Source organism: Branchiostoma floridae, chromosome 13 (genome assembly GCF_000003815.2).
Source record: "Branchiostoma floridae strain S238N-H82 chromosome 13, Bfl_VNyyK, whole genome shotgun sequence".
Classification (NCBI taxonomy): Eukaryota; Metazoa; Chordata; class Leptocardii; order Amphioxiformes; family Branchiostomatidae; genus Branchiostoma; species Branchiostoma floridae.
Window position 1 is genome coordinate 14,441,495 of NC_049991.1, and position 19,670 is coordinate 14,461,164.

The 19,670-nt window shown below is 47.0% G+C and overlaps 1 protein-coding gene across 1 annotated transcript; it reads left to right on the top strand.

Annotated features, from left to right (window-relative positions):
* Positions 1-156: 156 nt before the first annotated feature.
* Positions 157-19,590, top strand: LOC118428539 (collagen alpha-1(I) chain-like). Its single transcript, XM_035838631.1, has 9 exons — positions 157-829; positions 5,245-7,202; positions 11,153-11,275; positions 11,606-11,689; positions 11,956-12,211; positions 14,238-15,805; positions 16,482-16,550; positions 17,490-17,595; positions 18,205-19,590. Exons 1-9 carry the CDS (start codon positions 490-492, stop codon positions 19,380-19,382), a joined length of 5,682 nt encoding a protein of 1,893 aa, XP_035694524.1. The 5' UTR covers positions 157-489; the 3' UTR covers positions 19,383-19,590.
* The last annotated feature ends 80 nt before the right edge of the window (positions 19,591-19,670 follow it).

Below are 19,670 nucleotides of genomic sequence, written 5' to 3' on the forward strand. Positions count from 1 at the left end.
ATCCTAGGTACTTAGTAGTTTGTCAGGACTGCCATACTGTGATGGGAGAGTATGGCAGCCACGCTCAGACTAGCATAGACCATGATATACCAAAAATACAAAGTATAATTTGAATTGTACTTAAGTGTACCGCTGTGGTACCGTTGCGACAAACAGGTGCATCTTTTAATTCTTTACTTGCAGGCCCTGATTTGAGGACGGTTCAAGATACTGTTACATTTGTCAAGTTTAAAAGAGACATTTCGCTCATGTAGCCACCGTGACTGAACGCCGCTGTGGGGCGTGCTCAACCTGGTCCGGCGGGTGCCATCAGTGACACCTGGTCAGATGTGCTCATCCTCCCACTTTGAACTTGACCCAGTAACCTTGGTGGCGATCACTCCTCTCACGACTACTGTATCTCACGACAGTACCGTGAAGCGGTCGCCAGACTCGCTGTCTGCGGATTCGTCACAGATAATAAGGGAGGTTGGAATCTGACACGGACAAATGGATTCCAGTGCTCACAGACAACCAAAGCCCCCTACACACGCTTCAAGTCCAAGCCAAGTAACACTCTCGTCTCCAAGAATATGCTGTTCCTCTGCCAAACAGAGTTGGAGCGTTTTCATGTATCCGATGACATATATTCACTCTCACTGCATTGCTACAATGGCCGAGACCGTGGCAAAGTTGGCACTGAAGTATGCGGTTTTGTTTTCCCTTCTCTTTTATCGGTGGGACGTTTTGGCATCACGTGAAGTTGTGGAGAAGGGGACGTGCTCCAAACCCTGCACAAACATCACTGTCGTGGCCGAACCCGGACCCAAGGGGGACGTCGGCCCGAAAGGTGAGTGTGCGTTTTAAGCTATTCCACATCCGCTGACGGCTTCGTAGTTCCCTGCCACCTTTCTCGTCATTGGGAACTTAAACCGTCATTTTCCGTCGTACAAGGTGGTTGATATTAAATCTTCCTGTGACGCCTAGCTTCTGAGTTTGGTCCAACTCGACCATTTCAACATAAAAACCTGCCGTCATCAAGGAAAAAATGAACAGGGATAGTTCCGATATCCTTTCGTAGGAAAGACACTTGTGACTGTGAACGACAGCTCCCCCAGGTAACAGAGTAGATAGCTATTAAATGGCAGAAGGGACAGAATCAGGTTTCTATCGTTTCCGCTGTCAGACAGCATCACCCCTGACTAGTGTCCAGGTTACATCCACACTAAAAGAGCACCTCGGATAAGATTGGCGAAAATTTGCGGTTCTTTTGTTAAGATCACAGACTCTTCTTCAAAAGATCTTGGTAACCAGCAACAGAAGCATTGCATTTGTGGCATTAAATTATACCGTGCACCTGCGACTGGTTAGTAAGTTCATGTGGCAGACTGCTGCTCTCGATGCTGACGTTGAGCCATAAGACGAGTTGTAGACAAAACACCGCGATTGAAGGAGTCCGATCTTCATCTGAGAAGGAGGAGGGATGAGAAGGAAAAGCAATGACTGTAATAATTTACTAGACATTGACTAGGCATAAACGTGAATTGAAGGGTGCGTTCTTTGCGCGTATATTGAGATCACTAATATATAATTCCCATCACTTTGACCACTGTTATATCTATACTATGTACTAGGCGATGTTGATATAACCAATAGTATATAATGGTATAATGACGAATGAAGCTCTAAAAACGATAGTCGAACTAGAATGGCAACATTTTCGGGAAAATGCAGTCGGGAAAATGCAGAAAATCCTTTCCGTATAGCATATTGTCAAGCTACTCGCACACAATATTATACCATTAGGCTAGCCCTATGATATATTGTGTGCGAGTAAAAAAAATTGCTCATATTTACGATAACAGCTAATATCTAACCTAATCTCGAAGGCGTAACAGGAAAGAAAAAGAACACAAGTACAAAACCAATATTTATTCTACATGGAGAAAACACAATTTTGTCATCTGTGCAAGTTTGTCATTGTCGCCTGTGTACGTGCCTGTTCTCATACATTGTAGATCATTGTACATTGCAGATTGGCTGTAGACATTCTAGTATTTTGTTTGAAGATGCAAAGTGAAACCAAAGTAAAATCTAAAACAGACATTTATGCATATAATTTTAGGCACAGTTATATAAATCGAAATGACAACAAATTTTATCTTCCCCTAGATTTTTGCTTTATTTTGTTTTGTTTTGTGAAAATTATCGGCAACCGACATAGAAAACTTCAGAAAAATAATAACACGGTTTTATGCTAGTTAGACATCAAAGAATATTAAAAACCGGGCCACTAATGTATTTAATGTACTACAAATTGCAACATCACTTGACATGATTTTTGATTTTGATTTTATTTATTTTGCACAATCATTAAAAAAGTTAACATAAAACAAATTAAAGGATGAAAGTACATGCAGGGGGGAAGATAAAAGCCTCGTGGCTTGTACAAAGTCTTCCTCCAAAGTAACAAGATTGAATAGACGTGAAAAATTATACATTAGACAATAATGTAACCAAAAGAATTATATCAAATGATGATGTGATGGACTCACTGTCTCAAACCGGTACAAATAATCGTCAAGGATGCGGTGTCAGAGTCACGATGGTTATCGCTAAAGGCCCCCTCTCACTTGACGTGCGGCACGCTTGCGGCATTGCTGCGTTCGAAAACGCAGATGTACCGCCACGGAACCTAGAGGTGCCGCAAACAAACCTAGAGGTGCCGCAAGCAAACCTAGAAGTGCCGCAAGCAAGCGCGACGTTTTTTAAAAAGTTTAAAAATAACGCAAGTGGCAAGATGCCGCAACAGTGCCGCAACAGTGCCGCAACAGTGCCGCAACGGTGCCGCAACAGTGCCGCCACCATGCCCCAAACAGTATCAAGGATATATTTTGCCTATTTTACACCAAGAATCAAAAGTAAACATCCTTTTATCACCGAAAAACTATTTTAGATGCATTTCTAATAATTTTACAGTGGTTTTCGATCCAGTAAAAACACTGCGAATTCCACAAAACTTACCTTGTATCCGTATTCAGAGTTAACTTAGAAATACATCTTTTGATTTATTTAATTGGAAGTTGGTCAGTATTTTATACTTGAAAACAAAAAATAAGTAACTGGTTTATCGATTAACCTACGGATGTAGAGAAAAAGATTATCGTACAACGTTCAAAAATAATTCATTTATGTTGGATGATAACGAGTTTGCGTTTGCGTTATAACGTTACAAGCTAATTATTGCTGGTAGCCTGCCGCCGATAAAATACAAAATTGCAGTCATTCAAACCGATGGGCCATATTTTTCTCACTTTTTACAAATATGATAGACTTAGACATCAATAGGCTGGCAAGCCATCCGCAGACAATGAAAATACTCCGCGTCATACAAAATAAGTATGAAATATCAAGCATTTTCATTTTAAAAATTTGCAAAATTGGTGAATAAACATATTAACATAAATAGTTACACATAACGTTACATGGTGCAAAACGTACACATCGATTCAAATCTGGTATATGGTTCGTGTCCGTTCATTTGGGTCATTTCCTTTACAGTAAAAGTCGTTCAAGGTTATTTATAGCATATGTATCATGTAATTCATTATCATAAGGGAAATCTTTTCATTATAAATCTCATTTTTGGGCATTCTCATCATTTTACGGTGATTTTTCATAAATTGACAACGCTGCAATTGCCAATAACATGTTCATTTAGTTTAGAAACGCAACAGTGCCACACGTCAGTGTGAGTGCAAGACAAAATCGGCGAAATTAACACAGCAGTGCCGCAGTGAACGAAGGCAGCAATGCCGCAAGCGTGCCGCACGTCAAGTGAGAGGGGACCTTTAAAGGGACAGAGGGTATTCACCACCGCGACCTTCCCTCGCTCAGAATTCCCAACACCATACCCACGGGTCACAGTGCGCGGGGCCTGCGAATTCTTTGGCAATCGTTCAAACCGCATGTGGCAAGACCCTCTCCAAAATTAGTACACGTCCTCAGTTGTCTTATGTAACTAAGGTGGCCTGATGCTACCTTAGGGCAAACAGATAAAGTTAAGTCACTGTCATAAGACAATTTTGGAATACGTGGATCACGTTTGTTTGGTGTGAAAATGTTACCTCATTTTAAAGTTGTAGGGGCAGTGGGTTGTTATCTGCTGTGTGTCTTGGGGACGGTGTTGGAAGGCGGAGCCCATCCCTCCCCTTTCACCGCCTTACACCTCTTCAACCGAAGTCAAGTGCGCATTTCTACACCTGGGTGGAGTGAGGAAAGTCGCGTGCAGTTCTCATGGAGACAGCGTCAAAGATTGCCGATAATCGAACCTGTGACCTCTCGATCTTGTGTCCGTTAACCTAGCCACTCAACCATTCGACGCCATTTGTTTGGTGTCACAACCCCATATACGGCTGATAAGACTAAGATAGATTTTGAAGATGACCATGCATGACAAAACGATGTCGTCTGTCAGACATGGATCTTTATAGTCTGTGCCAAGACATACCGTTCTCAGGCTCTAGCTATAGACTATTCTGCGACAAATGTTCTCGATGCACGGGTGATAGGTTCACCTATCATTGGTGAATTTCCTCATATAAATGCCATGTGCACATTTTTTTTATTCATGACGTCCATGATTTTTTGCCATTTTCCCATGTGTTTAATTTGTCCTACCGATGTAGGCGGGAGATGCGGAAAGGGAGTTTCGTAGCAGTGATGGAACAAAGCATTGGTCTTTCTGCAAATATATTTTTGTAGAAATTTTATACGCTATTCCTGCATACACATAAATAAAGCTTTTACCAACAAGCTTTCGATTAGTCCTCTGATCCCTCTCAAGTTGACTAATCAAGGCCAGGTTTTTATAACACAGACACCCCAGGTCAGTGAACTCAGGAGTCTCCCAGCACATTTGTTTCGAATCCCCGGGACATTCAGTGGCTTTGGATACAGTAAATATATCGGACAGGGAGCAGGCTTACTTTTTAAGAGTGAAAGAGGCTATACATTAAAGCACAACAACCGGGACGGGGGCCGACACCGACTGCCTGGCATGTTTGTCCCGTTGCCAACGTCACATTTCCGTTCAGGTCACGTGACGTAGACATTTGGTAATTTCAACCTGATACGAGGATCAGAGTACTGTTAAAATTTGTAAGAGCTTTCTTCGTGTACGGAAAATGTGTAAAAAATTTCTACAATGTAATGTTCGGTCACAGATCTTTGAAATAAAAGATTTTTTGTTGCTCTCGTCTGCAGGTGAAACGGGACCGCACGGGGCACGGGGTCCGAGGGGCGAGCGCGGCAGGATGGGGCTGGTGGGAGCGGTCGGACCTCCAGGCGCACCGGGACGAACGGGCACCACCGGGCGGCCTGGCGAGAAGGGAGAGCCGGGACCACCCGGTCTGAAGGGCGTGGAGGGTGACCAGGGACCGCCAGGAGGGTACGGCGCGACCGGAACACCTGGTAACCAGGGACAACCAGGTGCTCAGGGATCACCTGGTCCGTCGGGAAGTAAAGGAATGCCAGGTGATCAGGGCTTACCTGGCGAGAAAGGTGAGAAAGGCGAACTAGGTGTTCAAGGTCTACCTGGATGGAAGGGAACTAAAGGAGACACAGGTGACCCGGGATCACCTGGTGAGAAGGGAGAAAAGGGATCACCAGGTGTTGAAGGTTCACCTGGACCACCGGGTCCTCCAGGTGCGGGCTTACCTGGGGAGAAGGGTAACAAAGGAGAACCAGGGCAAGGACAAGCCAACCCAATGGCATTGTCCTTCCTCACACCTGGCGCACCTGGTTCTAGAGGACTACCTGGGGAAAAGGGAAACAAAGGTGACACTGGACAAACAGGTGCGGATGGTTCACCTGGACCATCTGGGCCGGCAGGGGTCAGAGGATTACCCGGGTTTAAGGGAGAACAAGGTGACCCCGGGGAGGCAGGTGAGGCCGGTCCATCTGGACAGAAGGGGAGTAAAGGTGACACTGGAAAAACGGGGCCAAGTGGACTATCGTTTGCAGCGGGCCCACCTGGTTTAAGGGGCTTACCTGGACAAAAGGGAAATAGGGGCGCAGCTGGTCAAGCTGGTGTGAACGGAGTACCAGGTGCGCCTGGGGAGCCAGGTGCAGGCTTACGTGGTGAGAAGGGTATGAAAGGTGACCCAGGAGAAACAGGTGGAGCTGGCTCACCTGGTACACCAGGTGTGAAAGGAGACAAAGGAGACCCAGGTGAAATCAGCGAGAGGACGCTGTCTCTCCTGCAGTCAGAGTCGGTTGGTCCCCGGCCGGCACCAGGGGGAGAGAAAGGTGAGAAAGGTGCATCTGGCAAGCCAGGTGCGAGAGGATCACCTGGTATCCCCGGACATCCAGGTGTGCAAGGTCGGCCAGGCGTCGGCTTAACTGGCGAGAAGGGTGCCAAAGGCGACCCCGGCAGGAAAGGGGAGGCAGGTAGAACAGGTGAGCGTGGGGCGAAGGGCTCGGCAGGTGCCCCGGGTTCAGCTGGGGACAAAGGTAGTAAAGGTGAGCAGGGCAAGACAGGTTATCCCGGGTTACCTGGCCGATTAGGTGATGAAGGAAAGCCGGGGTATAAAGGTGATACAGGTGTGCCAGGACCTCCAGGTGTACAGGGACCACCAGGTGAAAGAGGAACACCTGTCAAAGGAGATAAAGGTGACAAAGGCAGACCAGGTGAAACAGGTGCACCAGGTGCAAACGGACAACCAGGTATATCGGGACAAAAGGGAGACAAAGGTGATGCAGGTAGGTCCTGTGAGTCGTCTTGTACAGGTGTGCTTGGACATGCTGGCCAGCTGGGGGATGCGCCTGTCGTGGCGTTCTCCGCGACTTTGAAAGTCCGCATTCTGAACGCCCCGGAAAACACAGTAGTAACGTTCGACATGGTCCACACCAACGTGGGCAACGCTTACGAGAAGAAAACGGGGAAGTTCAAACCCCCTGTTAGCGGGATCTACATGTTCTCGTTCTCCGGCATGACTACACGTGTGGAGGGCTCCGCCTACTGGAGCCGACTGAAGAAGAACGGCGAGGCGATCGTCAGCCTGTACGACAGGTCAAACGGCGACCACCTGTCGAGTAGCAATAGCGCCATCTTGCGGCTGCAGCCTGGGGACGAGGTTTGGGTGGAGCTGGACGGGCGGTCCTCCATGTGGAGCGACCCTGGCGGCTACGTCTCGTTCTCAGGATACTTGATCCATCATATATAAAACGAAGAATCGAAGTCGGCGGACTTAACGACGAGAAAATATTGACGTTATGGTCGCGCCAGTTTTTTAAAAGCTTTATTTGTACACGTTTATGTGATCACCGATATATCTATTGTGAGATGTTTTAGTTCCCTTGTACCAGTTATGTACGTTACAAGTTCATGCAGTTCTTATAGAATCCACATGGTCTATATGTTACAACCCAAGTGGATTCTATAAGAACTGCAAGTGTCCTAGCCAAGGGGTCCCGCTGTAACCCGTACTTGGCACCCGCTCAAGGGCGGCAGCTGTGCAGGAGTCATTAAGGTCCCGGGACCACATGCGGGCTTTGTTAGTCTTGGCAGTCAGTGCTAACTTATTGGGCTTCTTACGATTTACACTAATCTACCTTTCGGCAAATAACCACCCAGGATATAACTAGAATCCGACAGCAGGTAGCGAGTTTATCAGTAGCTGAACAGACAGGCTAAATTATCTCCCACTACGCTTTGTTTATGATGCAGCAGCCCATGATGTACATGTACATAGCTCAGTCAAGCAAAGGTCGAAAAGAGCTGCTACGGAAGAATAATGGACATTCAGTCACAGTCATGTTGGACCATTTTCACGCAACGGGGCATTTTGTCCCAATATCCTACTGTCCTAGCAGAGGATAGACTCCGATTGTTGTTGTTTTTGCCGTTTTTAGGCGTTTAAATCGAGCTTCCTATTTTGTACCGTTTTCTTTATGTCTCGCGTATAGGTCGCGAGACCTAAAGAAAACGATACAAAATAGAAAGCCCGATTTAGACGCATAAAAACGTTTAAAAAACAGCTGGAGCATAACCTTGTGCTTGTAGAGTACCAATATCCTTAGGTCTGGCCGTCTATGAATACCTTACGCTGATGACTTAAGAATAAGACGTGATATAAAGACCTTATAGATACACCATGAAACTCCTGAAGATGTGACGGTTACTTTTTGACGCAGTGTTGCAAAAATGAGTTATGGTACAATCACAAGTGATGTTCGGACATTTTATGCATTACAAGATCTATAATATTTTGTGAGAAAAGTCTATTTCCCATTGGTGCGCTGAGCGATTTTTAGGCATAGTCGTACCTCATAGCCGTAATTCTTTCATTCTTGGCATTCATTATCTATATAACCTCTAGATAAACACTGTTATAAATGGTCTGTGTAAACAAAGATTTGGGAATATACGTATTAGCGACTTGTATACGCATTTGTGTCATTCTTCACTATTTCTTCTTCTTCGTTGGACTAAAAAAATCAATGATGTCGCTAGCTTGTGGACTAAGTACAAACGTTACAGCGCCGAGTGTTTTACTCTCGGCGCTGTAACGTCATCAGTGGCTAGTATCTCTCTCCAAGCTGACGTTGTGATTAAATAGATTGCGCACGTTTTCTGATTGCCCCATTTTTATCAAAATAACTCATAGTACAGTCCAAGCGGATTGTGGGGGAACTGCAAGTGCCAATGAACGTAAATAGCCGGTCAGAGGCGGTGGTGGCCTTGAAGTCGTAAGTTCTACTTAATACCACATGGGGAGATAGTTATCCTTGAATAACCTCTGGCTCTACTTAGGAGGCGTACTTCATGATTCATGCATCAGAGTGAACAAGTGTTGGCACTGCGTTATCTGTTGGCACTGCGTTACCCATGCGTCAGCAGCGTGGCACCGAGAGTATTCAGGTGACATAGGAAAATTATAATCTCGTCCGAACGGTCCAAGAATAGATTGTTTTAATGACGATTTCAATGCCAAAAGGTCCGTGTTATTTTCTGTTGCCCCTTAATTAAACATGTGCTGATCATTTGTCCCTATCAGCAATAACTTTTTGTGGGCAAAGGTCTGCGCGCACACGTGTGTATGTGTGTCATGATATGTGTGTGTGTGTGTGTGTGTGTCTGTGTGCGCGTGCGTACCTGTGTGTCTGCGTGCGTACCTGTGTGTCTGCGTTCGTGCCTGTGTGTCTGTATGTCTGTGTGCTTATGTGTGTGTCTGTGTGTGTGTGTGACTGTGTGCGTGTGTGTGTGCGCGCGTGCGTGTGTTCGCGCGCCCGTTCTTGCCTGTGCGCGCGCGCGTATGTGTGTCGTGTGTGCGGTGGGAAAACGAACGTCAATTTCGATAATGGCTCCTTGCGGCTCTCTTCGTTACCGCAACAGAACTTCCAGTTTTCGTATCTTTCTCCTTGTTTTTAGCCACCTACTGCCGAACACAAGTCATCTCTGAGCCGTCTGATAAAAACTGATAGGATTTCACCTCTATCTCGTCCATAGTCTTAGACAGATTTCCTTATTGGCTTCTGAAGAACGTCTTGTGGCCAAGGGTTAATCCCAAAAGGTGAATTAGACCTGCCGCAAATAATTTCCTTGTGTGACGGATTTAGAAACGATTTGGGTCGTTTTTCTAAAGAAATTCCTACATTATGCAGAGTCCTTTTGAATTATAGCATCCAGCAATGAATGTGTTCATTGAACGGGGTACATCAAAGGCATTACCACGAATCCAAAACTTCGACGGTTTAAGTTACAAATCTTTTCGAAAGGACAGAAGCATAGTTACGCATAGCCATGTTTTTTTAACTGCTCTTAAGCTAGGGGCACAACCCGCCGTACTTGCAAGTGCGTGCTGTCTACGTGCCAAAACGTGGGCAATCTTTTGGTATCCTTAAGTGGTAAGTACGTCTCCGTACGAAAACGTGGCGAATCACACGGATTTGGGAGCACGCAGACGCGCCGTAGAAATTTAAGTGCATGCAGAACTTTCTCTGCGTTCTGGCTGCGGATTCGCCCTCCGTACGTGCCAGTACGGGCGACGCGCCTGCCCTGTACAGCCAATGGGCGCACAACGCACTGGTTCCGTGAGTTTATTAAAGTTTCGTTCCCCCCGTTTTCAGGAAAACGTGGCGGACGTGGCCTCCACAAAAAACGTACGGACAAATTGCACGTACGGCGGGTTGTGCCCCAGGCTTTAGTAATTGTGGTCCGACACACACGCAATATATCAATAAGAGTGTCATAGACATCTTCCTCTTGTCCTCAACTAAACACATTGCATTGTATTGGATTGTACAAAAGTGATCCCAACAAGAGAAAGGGCCTCTGATAACATAATCAGCTGTAAGTTTTACGTCCTTTGAATGATTTTGCAGAGGCCAGCCTTCATTACAATCAGTATTGTCTGCTCCACTGGCAGTGCAATATCTGTGTACTCGAGCCAGCATAGCCACGTCGGCATTGTATACTGTAAATGCAGAAATGTTCGCGGCGGATTAATGTTCGCGGTTTTCGCGGTGACCACTTCACCGCGAACTTAAAACCACCGCGAACTTAAAACCACCGCGAACATTTTTCTATTATGGTATTAGACTGCAGTCTATGGTGTTACCGCGAACTTTAATCCACCGCGAAAAGTCCTTTTTCCCGCTACCGCGAAATTAAATCCCCGCGAACTTTAATACATTTACAGTATTGTATGATATTACGGTTTAACTACAAGAATGACCGTAACTGAACTTTGTTGTTTTCGGGGTGCGCGTTCTGATACGATTACCGTATCTCCAGCAACAAAGAACCGGGTCGTTGCTTTTGATCTGACTTTCATCAGTACTTTCTCAACCACGTATTTCGCTTTTGTAGCATTCCGCGTATTACTCGCAATCATATTTCATAGATAACATTACATTCCTTTTGATGAAAAGTAGTGTTACGAGAGCTTTACAACTTATATGCTTTGACCCTTCTGTCAACGTTGCTTCTCCTGATGCTGTTTGATTTCTAAAAAAAACAAGATACGTGGTTGAGAAATTGTGAGATCGTGCGGCGTAATCGGCAGCTCTTTGGGCTCAGGCACCAGAGGTCCCAAGTTCGAAACCTGCGATGTAACTGATCTCGTGACCTTGGGAACCTCAACGACTTTCCTCACTTTACACCTCTCAGGTGAAAATGAACCTAGCTTCGGAGCCGTCCCTGGGATGTCCCGTGTTTGGGGAGAGCCACACCTCGAGCAACTTAAAGAAGCCATCGCACTTTTTATCGAAGAGAGGAGGGGTCCTTCCCGATGTGAGTGGCTCAACCCTACAGTCCTAAGGCCGCACATGGGACAATTGCCGTCATCTAGAGGTCACCTGAGTGGCGCCAAATAGCAGCTTGCCCCAGACACTTGCGATACAGCCCCGCCTATTGTAAGCTCCTCGCAATTCAGCTGTTTAGTTGTACTGTTACATGTAGTAGCTGTTATACATGTAGACCTTACGAAAGTCGCTGTACTTTTGTCGTGTCAATAAAGATTTCTGATTCAGCCCCTGGCTGCCAAGAGAGAGTAGTCAGCCCACCCAATACGGAAAAAAAGATAATGTTATACCTTATAAGTTTTAACGCCCTTTGTCATAGTTGCTACTACTGGTGTTTGATTTCTCTAAAATAATGATAGAGATCATCTATACAGAGGGTCTCCTTGGAGTGAACATGTTGAGGGTGAGCATCCCTCCCAACTCCATTCAGGTTCATTCCAGCGATGACAAATTTCCAATACCGTTACAAAATTGATGTGTTTTCTTCCTTCAAGTTCGCGTCTATCTGAACCTGACAGATGCGGTCATCATCTGGTTACAATCTTGAAACTAAAGACGATGTTTACAAGGTCCGGCTCTCCACAGAAGACCAGTCACTTCTGATACAAACAAATGCGTGCCAGACATAGCGACTCCGCGGGAAAGTTAGGGTACGTGTCCCCTTAAAATGTATTTTCTTTTCAAGGACACGTTAAGCGTCTTAACGTGACCAAGGGTAGTCGCACACCCGCACTGCCCGTCAAAATGGCCGGGCTAGCAGGGCTGATGATGGTAAAGCTCGTTACGATGGCTTATCTTCTCGTAAACCGAGGCTGTGCCGTTATGTCAGCATCCCAAGTAGACGAGCAGGGGACTTGTTCCAAACCCTGCACCAACATTACTGTGGTGGCTTCGCCTGGACAGAAGGGAGATATGGGGCTAAGAGGTAAGGAACGGGTATTTTGTTCACTTAATGTCTTTCTTCCGTGTCTTTATTGCCTTCCTACGTAATCTCAGAAAAAGATGTAAGAATCAAACTCAGTCTCTGTGTTTTGTGCGTATCTGCAACATTTAGTATATACTTGAGTATTCTAAACATTTCAGCCAGCTCCGAGTAGACGTACTATAAAAAGACCCATGAAATGTCGCAAAACCAGGCATAAAATTCCAAGACTAAGCCTTCCACCTAGATTTGCTAAATTCGTTTCTTCTGCTTAGATTTTAAAGACGAGAAATATTGTCATTCCGAATCTGGAGACGGTAAGCAACCAATGAAGCTTCTTTGACCCATGAGACGTACGTACCCTAGTGCCAAAATAGGCGGAGAAGTCTCAAGATGATCTTAAAGACTTCTTGTAAGGGGATTAAGAGGATCAGGGTAACTTGAGTCATGTAGGCATGATACGATATACTACTCTCCAAGCAGAGGTTGATGGGGGAAAATCGTGTCAATTATGTGTACAGAATTTATGTTTCAGGACAGTATAAATGGCAGGAATATTAGAATAAAGCTAGTGCTATAGCTTTATCTAGTTTTTGAGGTCGTAGGGGCGGTGAGCTGTCATCAAATGTACTTAGGGTCTTGAAAGGCACCGAAGTCCATTTTTACATATAGGTGAAGGAGGGAAAGTCGTGTAAAGTGTCTTTCGTAGGGTGGGTACCGGTACGGTTGGTACGTGTACCGGTCCAAAACCGTTTTGTTCTTCTTGAAAAAAAAAAAACGGGCCTCAAAAATCAGTGGACCGGATTGTGGACCGATTAGAAAATGAACAAATAATACCGGCAGGCGTCCACGTGTTTTGAGGCTTATAGGCCCAAGAAAAAACAAGAGCGAAGTAGAGGAAAGTTGACGTCATTTTTAGCAAGTTTCTACAGTCAAACTTAGTCTAGGTTAACATATATAGACATTACCCATTAGTGTTGTTTATAGAACAAGATGATAGGATTTTAAAACGCCAGTAGAAGTAGGATACTGCACCAAACAGATTCCCTTGTAGCGAAGTGGACCATTCAAGTATAGCCCATTCACACGTTTTCACAGACAATTAGGTTAAGGTCCGGACCTGGGCCTGGTCTCCTGGACCTGAACCGTACCTGGACCAGAATTTCCTGTACCGGTACCCACCCATAGTCTTTCCCATGGACACAACGTCCATCCAGGAACGCTGGGAGTCGAACCCGTGACCTCTGGATCTCGAGTCCGCTCGCCAAGCTACTCGGTTTATACAAGCTGCTATGAAATTCAGAATAAAGATCGAGCTTACACACGCAATGCTACAAATCAGGGCGGGAGTCGCGACACAAGTGACTCCACAAAGTGATGTATATTTTTCTGCAGTCTAACAGGTTAATTTGGGTCCATTAGGGCGGACAGGCTTAGGGCAGGGCTTTAATCACACGAATGTGTACGGGGTGCATCTGGGATCCATGAGCACCATTATCACAACTATAAAAGCGTGCATAAATCTGTCATTCTGTGGTACCTCAAGAATGCCGACACTAGTTCTGTCTTATCAGTTCTCCAACTGCAATATGGCCTTTATGTTGTACACTGTCTTGTTAACTGGCTGTCATGCTTATTGCATATTCAGTATTCCTGAAGTGTTCTGGAAGACGTTTAAACGCAGTGAAGCGTTTGATTGGATGACAACAATTCGTTTGGGCACCACAGAATTAAATGAGGCATACCACACAAAGTGATAAACGTTCTGACAGGTAACAAATAGCATACTCATTATATCATTATGAAAAAAATGCCTAATATTATGCTGATGCCTCAGTGCCTGACGAAATACATCGGAAGCTATCTGAAATGTCTGGCCGTTAAAGAAATTATCTAGTTCATTGTGTAACCCTTGTATTGCGTGGGTTATAACCTGGATGTCTAACCTTCTTGGATGTGCCGTGTCATCTCCTTAAGTTTTGGACTTGAAGTTATTGACGTAGTTTGTTTGTTTGTTTGTATATTGCAGGGGAGCCCGGAGCACAAGGACCTCTTGGCGTAAAAGGAAAGAAAGGCGACCGCGGCAGTATGGGGCTGGTGGGGCCGATAGGCATTCCAGGTGCTCAAGGAAACCCAGGTGATGTTGGTGCGTCAGGTGAGAAGGGAGAGCGGGGACTGAAAGGCATATATGGACCACCTGGTCGGAAAGGTGATACAGGTGACCCAGGTGACCCAGGTGTGCGGGGATTTCCTGGAGTGAAAGGCCCGCCAGGTGAGAAAGGATCTCCGGGTTGGCTAGGTCTCCCGGGTAGACCTGGCAAGAAAGGAGGCAAAGGCGACCCGGGGCGGAGAGGTGCGAACGGACAGGCAGGTGTGCCGGGGCCGCCAGGTGTAGGCTCACCTGGACGGAAGGGAGAGAAGGGCGAGCCAGGAAGAACAAGCGCCGCCGGAGCGTCATCTCTTGTTATTCCGGGACCACCTGGTTCCATAGGATTACCTGGAGAAAAGGGAGATAAAGGCACGCCTGGGAGAACTGGTGCGGTTGGGCTACCTGGTATCCCAGGGCGACCAGGTGAGGGCGTGACTGGGAAAAAGGGAGCAAAAGGTGATGAGGGGAAAATCGGCGCCACCGGAGTACCTGGAGAAAAGGGCGAGAAAGGTGTGGAGGGAAGGACCGGCCCTCCAGGCTTACCTGGGCAGGATGGCGTGGCAGGTGAGAAGGGAGAGAAAGGTGAGCCTGCTGAGGTGAGAACAACTCGGGTGCGTGGTGTCCCAGGTGAGGATGGTTTACCTGGAGAGAAGGGACAGAAAGGTGATCCCGGCAGACCAGGACCGCCGGGCGAGTCAACCTACACAACAGTGAGCGGCGCGTCGTACGCGCTGCAAGGACCACCTGGATCTAGGGGGGTGCCGGGAGACAAGGGGGAGAAAGGCGACAGGGGGTTCCCTGGTGACAGGGGGTTCGAGGGCGGACAGGGAACACCTGGTTATCCGGGCTCACCTGGACCTGAAGGTATGCCAGGTATGAAGGGACCTAAAGGTGACCCAGGAAAGCCAGGTAAGACAGGTACACCGGGTGAATATGGTCAACCAGGTGGTCAGGGGAGGACAGGGTTCAAAGGCGACAAGGGCGAGCCGGGAAAGTCGTGCAACTGTGGAGGGGGGGTGTTGGGCGCGCACGGCCGCTTGGCGGACTTACCGTTCGTGGCGTTCTCCGCCGCTTTAGCCAACCGCATCCTCAACGCCCTGGAAAACACGATCGTGACGTACAACATCGTCCACACCAACGTGGGGAGGGCGTACGACATGACAACGGGGAAGTTCGCGCCTTCCATACGGGGGTACTACGTGTTGGCGTTCTCCGGCATGACGACAAGCGTGAAGGACTCCGCCTACTGGAGCCGGCTGATGCTGAACGGAGAACCTGTCATCAGCCTGTACGACAAGTCGCTCGGTGAGCATCTCTCCAGCAGTAACAGCGCCATCTTGTTACTGAAGCCTGGGGACGAGGTTTGGGTGGAGCTGGACGCTCGGTCCTCCATGTGGGGGGACTACACGGGTTACGTCACGTTCTCAGGGTACCTCATCCACCATGTATGATTTATAGCAGAGACCAATCGAACATTTTTGTACACTCAAAGTAAAGGGAAATATCTTCAATCAGCCTCTGGTAGCGAGGGATTGTGTAACATAGGATATAAAAGGCGAGGTCCCAATTGGAAAAATTGGAGCAGGTCTTTTTTGGGGCAAAAGCTTGGGGCCACTGGGGTATTTTTTTTTAGCCCGGCCGGGCACCAGGTTGAATTGGCGTCGGATTTAAAATGAATCCGGGACCCGGTAACCCCGGTATCCAGCAGTCCACTAGGACAAATTTGTGGCTTCGGAGCCCGGCCGGGACTACATCCCTGACGGGCACCGGTGCAGTTGGGACCTAAGCCTAACTGTGAAGGAAGCCGTAGACTCAAGCAACAAGCTTGTGCAATACGAACACGTTTCCAACTGTTCTTGACAAAAAAGGGTACTACCCAATGTATCACTTAAAAGAGAGGAATTGTGTGTGCATTGTAACCGCCAAAATGAACTTTTATAAATTACTTCGTTGTCTAAAATCTGGTACATTGTATCTGGAAGATAAGATGGGATGAGAATAAACCTGGTTAGCACTGTATTCGCAGGCAGTTATTATCACATTAAATTGTTGTAAACTCTGTTAAGTATGGAAAACAAGACGATTTTGATACATCAAAGCAGTTGTCTGTGTAATCATTTCCAGTCTCACGACATCAACGGAGATTTTGTAAGAGATTTCGACGACGAACGGCGTCGGCTGGCAGAAAGTGTGGTTTGTATAAGATCACGTGAAGCGTGGACTTGGCTCCAGTCTACAGCGACTGGGTCAGAATTTGAACTGTCCGTTTACACCATCTGGCTCTCGCTACGATGCGATATGACATGCTCAGTCTTTCTGTGGCATGTTTGACACCACCAGTGCATCTAACCTTGGATCCTACGTAAACCGAGCACAGAGTCTTTTCTTTCTTTCTTTACCCTGAGTAATGGTAAGATGGATAGATGGAAAAGTTGAAAACTAAAGCGATGTACGACTCCAAAACGCAGCAGTGCCTATTACCGGCAGGGTTGGCAGCACATGTGTCTGTGTGTGTGTGTTAGTGATTGTGTAAACCTTTGAAGTTAACATGCCCCTACTTAAAGTGTCAACGTCACAGAATTAATATCCTCTAGAGCCACCGAGAACAATTTTGTTCATCTTGTGCCAGAATAATCAACCTAATAACACCATACTGCTTGTCTTTCGTCCTATAATTTCAATACCCACAGTATGTACATTATCTTGTCTATTTTCTTTTATATAAACTCGTCTTCTTTCTTCTAACTACCAAAGGCAAATATCACATGTCTAGCCACATGTGCAGTTGCTGTTTCTAAATCAACGTCACATGCACCCAATTTGGAACACAAGGATCGGTTTACTATACATAGGTACATACAAGCAAGAGAGGCTATTGTCGCAATTGTAGAACAAGGCCAGATTGCCAGAATAACAACTAAACCTTTGACTTCAATCTTGGCACTCTGAGGATTTCGTCGGGGTATTCTCCAATTTTTTGGTTCGCTGTCTCTGAGCAAATATTTTGCAAATTTCCCGTACGACGTTCTGTCCACAACCCTACCTGCCATGGCGGAGACCAGGGCTCGACTTGCTACCTGCGCGGCAGGCTGTTCTGTTTTCCTCTGTTTTGTCTTTTTATGTTCGTGTAAGGCGGCAGAGGAAGACTCCTGTTCCACACCTTGTACCAACATCACCGTGCTGGCTTCAGCCGGGCCGCCCGGACCTAAAGGGGCCATGGGGCCGAGAGGCCTCAGGGGTGAGTGTCCGCTAATATTTCACGAATTTATATTCGGCATTGCTAGCAAAAAGAAAGCTTGTGTTTGATTCCGTGACCGTTACCATTGTGCAGTCGTTGCCAATTTTTAGATAGTTGGTTCGTCGCTTCTACCTATCCCGCTTGCATCGTAACAATGTGTCACTACTTAGCCACTGGTATTACTGATGTATTTAGTTTAGTCATGTCAGGTCTCGACTAAGTGGAAATGAAGAAGGTTGGAAGCCGTCCAATCATCTCTTATACAGTAATAAATTAGCAAATGTCGTCTAGGCAAGCATTCTCAAGGTTCACCCGGTCTAAATTACATAATGTGTTTCTCATAAAAGGTAGGTCTTTCAATTTACCGTTGAAGATATATCATAAGCACATCTGATCCCTTTAAAAATTACTATACGAAAGACCGCTGTCACTTACTACAGTAGTCTTTCAGACTAGAGAGGCGCCTGTGCATGGATCTAATCCAGAAGCACTTGGCACACACATTTACATGCTTTAACATGGAAGACATACATGTTATATACAGATACAATTTAACTGTAAAACAGGGCATCATATATCATATATAATATCACATATATATCATACAAGAAAAGATATATAAGAAGGACACAGTGCTGCTTTATCTCAAAGACGTTTGTTTGGATGTAACAGGTGAGCCGGGACTGTGTGAGCTGGTACGAGGGGACGGAGGAGGGGGATATGGCGGCGCGATGGGGCCGGCCAAGATTTCATGTGCTCCGGGAAAGCCAAATGTGACAGGACGCCCAGGTAAAAATGGAGAGCAAGGCCCGCCAGGTGCACCTGGTCGACGTGGTCCCAAGGGAGATCCAGGTCAGACAGGTGTGCGGGGGTTTCCTGGAATAGAGGGCCCGCCAGGTGAGAAGGGGGATCGAGGATGGATGGGTCTCCAGGGAATGCCTGGTGAGAAAGGAAAGAAAGGTGACCAGGGACAAGCAGGTGAGAACGGACGGGCAGGTGTGCCGGGACCGCCAGGTGTGGGATCACCTGGACAGAAGGGAGACAAGGGGGAGCCAGGTGTGCAGGGTCCGCCAGGTGTACCAGGTCCTGCAGCTGCGACTGGACCGTCAAACGTCGTACAGGGGCCGCCCGGGTCGCGAGGTCTCACGGGAGACAAGGGAGAGAAGGGCGACAGGGGGGCTCGTGGTAGACAGGGTGTACCTGGTTACCCGGGCAGACCTGGGCAATCAGGTGTGTCAGGTCGTAAAGGTGATCCAGGAAAACCAGGCGCGACAGGTAAAAATGGACAACCAGGTAACCAGGGGCAGAAGGGTGAGGCTGGCTGGCCCTGCCGGTCGACTTGTCCCGGGGGACCTGGTCCGCAAGCAGCGGTACCGGCAGACGTACCGTTCGTCGCGTTCTCCGCCGTCCTAGCCAACCGCGTCCTCAACGTCCCCGAAAACACGATCGTGACGTACAACTCCGTCATCACGAACGCCGGAAACGCTTACGACGAGATTACGGGAAAGTTCGCGCCTTCCGTTCCAGGGTACTACATGTTCACGTTCTCCGGGATGACGACTAGCGTGAAGGGCTCCGCCTACTGGAGTCGGCTGACAAAGAACGGAAAGCCGATCATCAGCGTGTACGACAAGTCGCTCGGAGAACATCTCTCTAGCAGTAACAGCGCCATCTTGTTACTGAAGCCTGGGGACGAGGTCTGGGTGGAGCTGGACGCTCGGTCCTCCATGTGGGGGGGCTACACGGGTTACGTCACGTTCTCAGGGTACCTCATCCACCATGTATAACAGGAGAACAGGAAGAGACAAGGAAGTTCATCTGAGTTGGCAAAATACACTATGAAGAAATCTATGCTATAACACAAAAACTGAACTCATCGGAATTTTTGACTGGCTCGCTCAGTCTTCTTCAGTAAATGTTCGGTGAAAAACAGATTCTTCAACAACACAGGCGACCCAGTTCGTCGTCACTAAAACAAGGGTCCACAACACATTCATATTGAATCCCCCGGGTTACACAGTTTCGCTGGAGTGCATCAATATTCAGGATACCGAACAGGACTACTTTGTGAGAGG

Excerpts from the sequence above, each read along its gene's own strand:
- LOC118428539 (XM_035838631.1), top strand. The coding sequence starts at position 490 with ATGGATTCCAGTGCTCACAGACAACCAAAGCCCCCTACACACGCTTCA. Across the intron at positions 830-5,244 it reads GGGGGACGTCGGCCCGAAAG|GTGAAACGGGACCGCACGGG; the intron begins GTGAGTGTGCGT and ends TCTCGTCTGCAG. Across the intron at positions 12,212-14,237 it reads GGGAGATATGGGGCTAAGAG|GGGAGCCCGGAGCACAAGGA; the intron begins GTAAGGAACGGG and ends TGTATATTGCAG.